Source organism: Gekko japonicus, unplaced genomic scaffold (assembly GCF_001447785.1).
Source record: "Gekko japonicus isolate JY-2015 unplaced genomic scaffold, Gekko_japonicus_V1.1 scaffold1126, whole genome shotgun sequence".
In the NCBI taxonomy this organism is placed as follows: Eukaryota; Metazoa; Chordata; class Lepidosauria; order Squamata; family Gekkonidae; genus Gekko; species Gekko japonicus.
In genome coordinates, this window is record NW_015167572.1 from 312,748 (window position 1) to 324,278 (window position 11,531).

Here is an 11,531-nt window from a genome sequence, read left to right on the forward strand (position 1 = left end):
ATTACCTTGTCTCTCAGTTGCCTGTGCAGGCACACATTTGGCCAGCGCTACACCAATTGCACTGGCTACCGATTGAGTACCGGATCAGTTTCAAGGTACCGGTGCTGACCTTTAAAGCCCTGCACGGACTGGCACTAACATACCTGAGGGACTGCCTCTCCCCATATGCGCTCTGCTGATCAAGATCTGCTGGTTGTCCCAGGCGCAAGAGATGTCTGCTTAGCCTCGACCAGGGCCAGGGCCTTTTCTGCCCTGGCCCCAGCCTGGTGGAACATGCCAGTTTGGTGTAGTGGTTAAGTGTGCGGACTCTAATCTGGGAGAACCGGGTTTGATTCCCCACTCCTCCACTTGCACCTGCTGATGTGACCTTGAGTCAGTCACAAGCTCTGGCACAGCTGTCCTTGAAAAAGAGCCGTTTGTGTCAGAGCTCTCTCAGCCCCACCTACCTCACAGGGTGTCTGTTGTGCGGAGGGGAAGGGAAAGGAGTTTGTAAGCCGCTCTGAGACTCCAAGTGAAGGGCGGGGTATAAATCCAATCTCCTCTTCTTCTTCTTCCCATCAGAGATCAGGGTACTGTGGGATTTACTACCATTCCTCTAAGACGGAGCTGTTCTGCCAGGCCTTTGGTTGAGGTGGCGGGCGTCTGATAAGATCTCACTCCCCCCCCCGCTGAAGTTTACCATCTTTTTGTGGCCCAGATTAAGAAGAAGAAAATGGTGCCATCTTGAAATTGTACCGGGCTGCCCTGGGGCTCACATATGAATAGTGTGACCTGTTTTAATATATGTTGTTTTATACTGTTTTAATTGTTTTTATATTTAATAATGTATTGTAATTTTATGATGTCTTGATTTGTTCTGTGATTCGCCCTGAGCCTGCTTGCAGGGAGGGTGGAATACAAACTGAAACAAACAAACTACGTTTCCAGATCTACAATGTTTTTGACTTCCTATTCACCACAGATGGGTACTCCAAAATTGCAAGGAAAGGGATGGTGTTTAAAAAAACGGGGGGTATTAGGAGCAACTAGAAGTTGTACCGCCACCTGGAATATTTTTGTGCTGGCTGTTATATGACTGTGCTCTTCCTATTGCAATAGTTTTTAAGCTTTGATCAGTAGTAGTCTGCTTAAATAGTTGAAGCCATAGTGTCCATTTACAGTGATTTTCTGAGGGCTATGTGACAGAGGTCATGCAGGTAGCTCTGGCACAGAGCAGAATTTCCATCTTGAGGAAAAATACTTCTTTGAATGCCTCTTTCAAAAGCAGCATCCTCTACTTTTTGTGTGTGGTGTTCTGAATATTATCTTCTCAGTTTGGGGAAATATTTATTTAAAACATTTTAATGCTTTTATGCTTAAGGCAGTGAGCAGCTAAACATTTCCTCATTAAGACAGTGTTTAAAATAAAAATGTATATAAAAGAATGCAATAAAAAAATAAACTGGGGAGGAGGGACAGTAACAGTTGTTGAGGCTATGCCAAACAAAGCAAAAACGTCACCCGCTGGTGGGGGACAGACAGATTTCCCTGGGGGACTCGGGGAGTGAGTTCCAATGTGTTGGAGGCATGACTGAGAAGGCCGTCTCTCAGGTTGCCACCTGCCTGGTCTCAGAAAGTAGGGGCATCCAACGCACTCTGAAGATGACCATAGTGGTTGGGTAGGTTTATAGAGGGAGAAGAAGAAGAAGAGATTGGATTTATACCCCGCCCTTCACTACCCAAAGGAGTCTCAGAGCGGCTTACAAACTCGTTTCCCTTCCTCTCCCCACAACAGACACCCTGTGAGGTAGGTGGGGCTGAGAGAGCTCTGGCAGAAACTGCTCTTTTTCAAGAACAGCTCTTATCAGAACTACGGCTTGCCCAAGGTCATCCAGCCAGGTGCACGTGGAGGAGTGGGGAATCAAACCCGGTTCTCCCAGATTAGAGTCCGCGCACCACTACACCAAACTGAAAGTTGAAATTTTTTTCACTGTGTGTGATGGTTTGGTCCTAATAAAGTGCTACACTGTCGTTGTTGTTTTAAATGTAATGAGTAATTCTAGGAAAACTGGTTTTAAAAGTGTCCAAAACCTACCAAAACCCTTTATTGCGTATCCACCTAATTTCACAGTGTCACCAAGGAAATCCATTCTTGCAGCAACAGAAGTGGAGTTTTTAGAATACTGAAACTTTGAATGCAGAGTGTTAGAAAACCAACGTGAACTGTGAAAGGGAAAAATTGTCATTACATTACTAGCATTGTGGGTATTCAGAGTTTATTTTTCTACCCTTAGTCCATATCAGTCTGGGGTGAGGTAAATGTACCGTTGTGAAGGCCAGTCAGTTGACAGCTATGTAACATTTCAATTCTGGTTGCAAAAACAGTAAGAAGTAATAACTAAATAAATAACACTTCAATGTAGTGGTTCCCTGGATCAGTTTTCCTTTGGAAAATGTTTTTTTTTAAACAAACAAACCATATGTTACATTGCTTGCAACAAGAAGTATCACAACAACACTTTTTTCTGGTACAGTTTCATGCCTCTGTTGCAGTATTTTTGTACACAGAAAGAAAACTCAGTGGTCAGTGGCTGTACTTTGTAGATATTGTTGACCAATGTGCAGCTGAAGGGTACTGAGAAGACAAAAGATATAGAAGCACTTTGCTGTGAATTCTGCTAAGAAAAAAACAACTGGGGTGGGATTTTTTTCTTCCAAAGAACTGGTGGTTTTGTTAAAGGAAGCTCCTTCATACACATTTAAGCCATTAGATGGCAATATCTTGCCAGCTGAAACTAGAAGGTGAGAAATCAGCCTTTCTTTTATGCTTTTTCCTGATAATCCTGTTCAGTAAATTCTTTTGCTCCTTTTTTGCTAATTCTGAAAAAAAGGTAATTAGTTAGTTTGAAAAATAGTCTGCTATGTGCACTAGATGCTTAAAAATAAGAACTTCATGATTCCAACCTGTGGCTGGCCCCCCCCCCATTTCTCAGGAACACTTTGGCATCTTTAATAGCAAATGTGTAATAGGATTTGTTATATCTAAGTGACAATTATTAAGTGCAATATACATAATTTGGTGCTTGTCAAATCGCCACAGCTGGAAAGTTCGGCGTTTCTTCTAAAAATGAGAATTGCTCACTGCTGGGAAGCACATTTGATAAGTCAGCTGTCAAACTAACCTTTTGTAATCTTGTTGTGACAGTCTTCTGATTATAGGTGGCTGTGAAACAGATAACGATGGGGCGGGAGTGTCGAAAGCAGCCAGTTGTGGACTGTCGGCATGGCGAGTTCTTTCTGGGTCACCTTATTATAAGGAGGTTACAAGCTATGAAGATGATATTGGAACTGTGAGTACCAGTTGTGTGCATTTTCAGTGTTCTAGGTCAGGGGTCCCCAACCTTTAAATTAGTCTTTTGTGTGTGAGTATTTGGTATGTATGTGTATGTGCTTGTGAGCCTGGAAGTCATGGTGACTTTTGGCGACTACTAGTAGGGCTAGGACGTTTCAGAGAGATGGCTTATATTACTTGCTTCTGGCTTCCTGGCCCTGGTATTCCTTGGAGGTTGCCCTTCCAAGTACTTGCCGGGGTCGGCCCTGCTTAGCTGCCGAGATCTGATGAGATCAGGCTTGCCGGGGCTATCCAGGTCCAGGCAGGTCCCCAGCCTTTTAAAGTCTGTGGGCACTGGGCACATTTGGAGTTCTGACACGGTATGGTGGGCGCAGCAACGAAGGGCTGCCTCAGGAGGTGGAGCCAGCCACCAAACGATTGCCACAGCTTAACTTCAGTAGCACGATGTAAAGTTTTGTGCTGTGGTGGCAGCTGCTGCCAAATCAACATTTAATAAAAACCAGCATAGCCAATCAGATCTCCAGTAGTCAGTCAGAAGCCTTTTGGTTCAAAAGCCCTACCTGGCCTCACTCACTTTCTAGAAACACTTGGCGGGCGCCAGAAAAGGTGTCGGTGGGCACCATGCCACCCATGGGCAGCATGTTGGGGACTCCAGTTCCAGGTTTTTAAGTATTCAGACACAATAAATGCAGACCTGGTTTTGTCATTCTGGTTGCACTACCCAAAGTTTCATATGTGGTTCATTCCCTTAGAGCACATGTCCCCTAGACACATCTTTGGGTGATGTCTGCCACTGAACAAGAACTGAAATGTGACTGTCTTCTCCAGTGCATTTGTTGATACAAACCTGTTTACTGTCAATAGGGCAGATGGAACGAGCAATAATGACTGTATATGAAAAATGATTGCCTGTTCCTTAGGACATCAGATTTTGGATAGACCCAAAGCATCAGTCCAGTCAAGGGGCAGGAGAGTTAACAACAAGAAAAGTAAACATTAGGAGCCAGTGTGAAAGGGCACTCCCTGTTGTATGGCAAAGAATGGGAATATGTCTTCCAAGGTGAATGCATGCATCAGCAAAACAAAAGTTTTCCCAGTCAACCAGTATTTGGTTTACATGCTGATTTTTATACAGATTTAGTCAGCTACCTGATTTAAGATGCATATGGTTGGCTCATGTTTCTTTAACCAGGTCGGCTCGCTAGTTCTTACCTGGTATATAGAGTTGTCTGCACTAACCTCATACTGTGGAAGTGGGAGCGTACTCTTAAGTGTTTTTAATACTGACAGTAATGTGAGACAGATTGGCAGGTTCATGTGATGCTGCTTTACTGAGCCCACTTGAGACTGCAGATGTGTGACTGAATATCTGAATGATCTCCCTTCATGTACAAAACCAGAGTCTCAGAATTTAGCATTACAAAAGTTCAGTTCCCCCAATTGGAGTGGTATAGCCCAGCAGCCAGTTGCATCACTTGAACCTTCTAATCTTGACCTTCAGTTCAGAGATTTTGACTGCTTTACTGCTGCAGGAGAAAATGTAGCCATCTATCTGACATTAGGAAATATTTTATGGTTAAAGTAAAGGTAAAGGTTCCCTTGTTCGAAAGCCAGTCGAATCCAACTCTAGGGTTGTGGTGCTCATCTCCGTTTCAAAGCCTAAGAGCCAGCGCTGTCCGAAGACATTTCCGTGGTCATGTGGCTGGCATGACTAAACACCAAGGCGCACGGAACGCTGTTACCTTCCCACCGAAGTGGTACCTATTTATCTACTTGCAATTTCTTGCTTTCGAACTGCTAGGTTGGCAGGAGCTGGAACTAGAGACGGGAGCTCACTCCGTCATGCGGCACACTCGGGTCTCGAACTGCTGAACTACCGCCCTTCCATAGCCTGCAGTTCAGCGTCTTAACCAAACCTCTGGTTTTGTAGCCCAGTCAGTCCCAAAACTTATTCATAATAGCACTGGATTGGATCCAATCCATGATGTAAGAACAGATGCCGTGAGTGAAAAAGATATTTTTGACAAAGATCAGTTTAAAACCTGTGTGGACACTTGATATTTGTTTGTTTTCCATCAGGCCAAGAGACGTTCTTTGTTCAAGATTATGAATTTCAAATTTTACAACAAACAAGGAACGGAGCAGGTAATGGAGAGAATGTATGCATGTTGTTACTGTTCACACAGGCTATACTTGTCCAAGGCAGCTTTGATACAGATCATTTTGTGGTAAGCTGTCCTTGGAATGTCAAGACTATGGCTTATGGTTATTAAGACCCTGTGTTCTGGCAAAACATACTTTGTTGGGTAATGGTATGCAATGCAAATAAATCAGACCTCCCAAACCTATACTCCTGCTCAGCTAAAAAAAATTGTTGTCATCAGTGTTTGGCCCTTTTGGATAGTGGAAGGACCTCCATCTGCTGTCCTTTCCATCTTGTCTTGGCTCAGTTCTACCTCTGTTGCTCTTCATGCAGCTTGTCAGATCAAGTGATGAATCTTCTGCTCTGAGATCTGGTCACATTTAATCTTTTTCTGCGTTGGAGAGCATTTGTTAATATAATCTATGAACTGTTTGGTACCAGCAGAGTGTACATGATTGTCCCGGTCCTGACGCCCCGGGCCTCCTCCAAGAACCCCTTCCCGACACTGGAGCCGCATACACCCCACTCACCGCGTCTGCCGCAAGCCCGCAGCCGGATGGGCAGGCAACGCCAGTCCTCGAGGGGGGGGAGAAAGACCGCGAGGGGTGCCGACCAGTGGCACAACCCCTCGGTTGCCGAGCGCGTCCCCGGGCTCGCGGCCGGAGGGCCGGCCCTGAGGAGACGCAGACGGCGGCAGAGACGCCCGTTTCGGGGCACCCTGGCAACCCAATGCTTCCCGCGCCGCCCGGCATGAGCCGGACGGCAAGCCGCGCCCCAGCGCTAGACGGGACTGGAGAGCCCCGCCCTGGCTGGGCGTCTGAGCTTATATACGGAGGCGGGGCTAGTGGTGATGGACACCTGGGTGTCCAATGGGTTGAGGGACCGGGGGGAGAAGGGTATAAAAGGGGAACGAGCAAGGAGGTCGGGGAGGAAGGTCTGCCAGGTCGAGACGGGGGCACGTGAAGAGTCGAGGCCGGAGAGAGATACGGCTCGACAAACGGCCCTCAAAGACGTGTGCAGGAAGGAGCACTGGGGCTTGTGCCGGTGACGGAACCAGGCGGCCCGGCTCCCATTCTGAGACCTCCGTTCCCCTGACAAGGCAGGGCAGTTGTTGGAGACGGCGTCTGGCGGCGGCGACGACCCGGCCGTGCGGGCCAGAGCGCCACAATGATGCATCAGGATTTCATGGCAAGAGCTGTAGATCGACCAAGTGTCTGTCTGTACAAGACCAGCAGCTACATCGTCTGACTGTACAAGACAGAAGGTGTAGGTGCTGGGCAACAGAGGTGTACTGAAGACCAGGTGTTCCCTTTCCTTTCTGTTCATGCCATGGTGAGGTAATAAGGCTGAGTCTTGTTGCTTCTTCAGAGCCATGTGGAGTGACTGATCACTACCGTACATTCTCTTTAGTTCTCGAAATGTGCAGGGGAGGGGTGCTCTTCAGCAGAGGAGGGGTACTTGCCATTGGCAGTCAGATTGTTCTTGTGGAGCTTGTCTGTCTTTCAGATCCCTTGGAGCAGAAACCAGACTAAAAAATGAGTCCCATGTAGAATTACTCCAGTGAGTTTATATTAGGGCTCTAACCAAGCCGAAAAATAGCCAGAAAATACTTATCAATATTTATCAGCTATTCTTTCAGCCGAATACAGAGGGGGTGTATTTTCGGCTATTGAGCATAGCCAATCCTGGATAATCTTGAAAAAACTCGGGATGAATCTACTGCAGTTGCTTTAAATGCCATTTTGGGTGAAGCTGCAGCTTCACAAATGCATTTAAAGAGACCGCAACACCTTTAAATGCCTTTGGCTCCATTATAGTTTATTAGCCTGATACCCATGCTTTGCTGCGGTATTTAAGTTCCATAAATCCAGTTATAATACTGATGATGTGAAGTTTGAAATATAACATTTATTGTAGGAATTCTAATGGAGAAGATTGTAGTGTAAAACATGAAGTGAGACATATGTACATAACTACTCAGAAGACGCCACCCCACGTTCCAAAAAGATTGAAGAAGAAGAAGAGATTGGATTTATACCCCGCCCTTCACTTGGAGTCTCAGAGTGGCTTACAAATTCCTTTCCCTTCCCCTCCCCACAACAGACACCCTGTGAGGTGGGTGGGGCTGAGAGAACTCTGACACAAACTGCTCTTTTTCAAGGACAGTTGTAAAAGAGCTTGTGACTGACCCAAGGTCACATCAGCAGGTGCAAGTGGAGGAGTGGGGACTCAAACCCAGTTCTCCCAGATCAGAGTCCGCGCACTTAACCACTACACCAAACTGGCTCTCTACACTACAGTACACTAACTGTCAGCCATATGACTGTCACAATTGAAACATTTTAGTGTAAGGAACGTAGTATACCATATTGTAATAGGATATGCGAATGTGAAGAATAATTTCAGATTTAATAACACTTGGAAGATCTTTAAAATATTGTTCTTGCAATGGATTGCTTATAACTGTTGCAAGTTGACATGCTTTCTGAAATCCTTTGTTTTTTACTTTCATTGGCGATTGAAACGTTGGCCAGGATGGCGTCTTCAAAATGAGCCTTTCTCCAGACGGCACTCGCTTAGCAGCAATTCACTTCTCAGGAAAATTGACCATCTGGGGGATTCCCTCTCTCAAGCAGCAAGGAGAATGGGAACAAAATGATCAAGTAGGTTGCTATGATTTGTAACTATTACATTTATACTAGTCGTAGCATTTATACAGAATTTGTCTGGAATTCCCTCTCATCTTTTTCGGAAAACCTTTTCCAAAATGCAGTGTAGGGCTTATACCTAAATGATAAAAGACTTGCATCCAAGTGGTGCAATGCAGTTCACAGAGAGTAATAAAATCAACTAATACACCAACCAGTACACCCACACAACCTCCCCCTCCTTGGGTATATCTTTTTTGTTTTTTGGTGGACTTTCTGCCTTTTGGTTACAAAGCCATACAGTTCAACCGGAAATAAATTGAGGGTGTGAATTAGCTTTTCCTCTGTGGCTGCTAATCTCGCTATCCATCTTTACTAACTCAAAGGCCATACATCAATTAAGTATTCTAGAATTTGGGATTTAAGGGAAATAATATAAATTGATTGCAGAATTAAACAAATCATGTCTTTCCATGAGGATGAAATCTTCTTGTTGGGGTCAGTTGACGGTACTCTGTCATCCTAAGCCAGGCACTCCCTATCTTCCAGGGCCTGCTTTGCCTCAGGGTCTCGGCTTGAACCAGTCCCACAGTCATGCAGGTCCAAGACAAGATGCCAGTCAGGGAGTGAATTGAGCCCCTATTGAGATGTGTTGGTATCCTCATTGTACTGCCCCAAGAACTGGCCCTTCTCTGCTTGCCATACCAGAACAAAGTGGCCTAGTAAGAACTTTGGTTCACTCAAAATGAAGTCTGCTTTAAAAGTTTGGTTCAGTCTGGCTGCGACCTGCTCTTGTTAAAAATGTTTATTGAAGTCTCCTTAGTTCACACAGTTGTGCTGGAGAAGAGTGTCTATCTCTGCACTTACAAGATAAGATGTTCTCCTGTAGCCTTGGCTCGTTAACATTCCAAAGCAATTAAGTCCTGCCTGTGGGAAGGCCTGGTGGTGTGAAACTGCAGATCACATCACCTACTCTTCTGACATGACCAGAGACCAGTCAGAAAACAATGATATCGTATGTTCAAGTTTATTACGGTCATAGACCAGTATAATAGAAGACAAGTAAATACAGTTACAGGAGCAGTAAAATTATAAAATATATCGGCATCTAAAATTATAAATAGGATCTAAAAACTTTAAAATACAGAAATAATAGAATCAGAATCTGTCCTTTATCTCTTGCCTAGTTTGGTATGCCAACCAACCAAATTTGGCAACCATCCTAGTCAACTTTTGATTATCTCCTGCCAGCATAATTGACAAAAGTATCCTTCTATTACGACCTGGAAAGGAGTTAACTATAGGCTTGATCAGAACTTCCCTGATATTATGATATATAAGACAATCGAAAATTACATGTTCCAATGTTTCATCAGATCCCATCCCACATATACAACTTTTCCTCAATGATCTAGTAAATCTGGCCTCCATTATGGCTGAGGGTAAGGCGTTGTATCTTAATAGGGTAAAAATTCTTCTATGATTGCTGATATCTAAATATTTGATGTAAGGTCTCACAACTATCTTGAAACAATGATATCACCGTTTCGTTGATTGGCCTGCTTGTATCTGGAAGACATTGCTTGAACCCTGATTGGTGCCCACCTTAACTCATGTTCGGGGGGCATGATGGTGTTGCATGTGAAGCTGACATGTAACTTTGCCTTGCTCACCTTTCGGCCATCTTGGAAGCTCTGATTGCTGAAGCCAACCAGCCTGGCTTTTGGACTCTGGAGACAGAGTACTCTTGGACCCAGAACTGAATGGGTAACAAGTTGACTTTGAGAACCAAGGTTGTATAAGTGTTTAGCCAATGTGTTAATATTTAGGTTTCTTATTTTATTCCCCACAATATTATTTTAAGTAATTTGCACTTTTTATTAATATATTCTGCACTTAAATATATATTTTATTCACCAGTTCTGGTTTCTATCTCCACTGCTGCAATGAGCTATCTGGTGCCTGAGACTGTCAGTTACTACCTCTAGAATAACCTGTGGGTCTCCTGCTGTGAGCCAACCTCGCAGGGAGTCTTCTCTAGCTGAGCCCGGTAAGGTCTAGAGTCTATCCTTTGGCTCTGGACTGGAGGGACGCAAAAGGATTGGTGGTAGCACTACCTGGTCAGAGGTAAAACAGGTGCCTTTAACCTCTTTGTAACTGTAGCTAGCCAGTCTCTTGGCGAAGAGAACTCTCCCGGTTTGGGCAGGCAGAGGGGCTCTTTGACACCTAGTATAAATTTTCTCATATTGAGTCGCCAACAAGATCAAGAGCTCAGATTTTTTTGAAGAAATTTTCAGTGACGTTCAACAGACTCAGTAAACTATGATTATTCTAGTGTAACATTTTACAATGTTTAGAAATAATTCTGATATTAATATTTCTTCCAAGAGCAGCTTGTTCTAAGTAGTGATACTTTCCCCTTGTTGAATATATTTTCTCTGTGAAATGGATTGAAAGGCAGTAGAAAATGTGTGGGTGTCGATGGTGTCTTTCTTTTTTTTAAAGTCTCTTTGCATGTTTTTATTGTCATACTGATCTTGCTTTTTGTAGTCTTTGTAGTGGGAGGGCTAGAACTGAAAGCTTCTAATAATATAAGAAACCACTGAATGCTGGAGAGCATTTAGCAACTGAAAAATAATTAGATGGCATTGTTCCTGTGGAGCGACTCGGGGGGGGGGACCTAATTGAAGGAAAATGAGAGCATTATTAGCTGCTTTGGTGGCCCTAGTTGATTGGGCACAAAGGTGGGATACAGATTCTGTAAGTAATAAATGTTTGTTTTAAGGTGTTAATAACTGATGAATAATTCTAGTTGATATTTATTAGAAATTGCATATTCCACCTTTTCTGCAGTTCGGCTTGTATTATGTATCAGTGTTCTGGCTTTCTACAATGGGGACTGAAGAACAGATGATTTGGACAGTTCAGGACTGGCCTGAGAATCCAAGCTGTTAACTTTGTGCAGTGCTGCAGTTGTCAGACTGGCCTTGCCTCTTCGCTGCGCTGGGTTGTGATATGATATTCTATGATATCCAGTTTTCCGGCTTCTTTGTTTTCCCCCCATACCCTTTCCACTCTGAGGAAATGCCTGGAAAGAAAGACACCAGTAGTCTGGAGGTTGCAGAGTATATGTTGGCTTGTTTGTTTTGTTTGGTGCCTGACAGGATTGTGTCAGACGCCACAACTATACCGTTCCCTGCCGAGACACCACAGTTATGGAAAGTCTAGCAGCATTATTACAGAATATGATAGTACAGCTGGCATGGTAGCTGAAGTAAGTTCAATCCAGAGGCCTGTATGGAGTCAGGATCTCCAATTGTGCCAAAACGCATTCTTCTGTATCAGTTGTACAACTGGAAACCAGCAGCCAGCAAGGGGGCAGTGCACTGGAGAGGCGTAAGGACACGAC

The 11,531-nt window shown here is 44.3% G+C and overlaps 1 protein-coding gene across 1 annotated transcript in view; it reads left to right on the plus strand.

Annotated features, from left to right (window-relative positions):
* Window positions 1-11,531, plus strand: part of NBAS (neuroblastoma amplified sequence) — a 275,647-nt gene that overhangs the window by 46,850 nt on the left and 217,266 nt on the right. Inside the window, exons 10-12 of the mRNA XM_015413856.1 lie at window positions 3,185-3,344; window positions 5,411-5,476; window positions 8,009-8,137. Of these exons, the coding sequence (XP_015269342.1) occupies window positions 3,185-3,344; window positions 5,411-5,476; window positions 8,009-8,137 (355 nt within the window). The remainder of the gene's footprint in view (window positions 1-3,184; window positions 3,345-5,410; window positions 5,477-8,008; window positions 8,138-11,531) is intronic.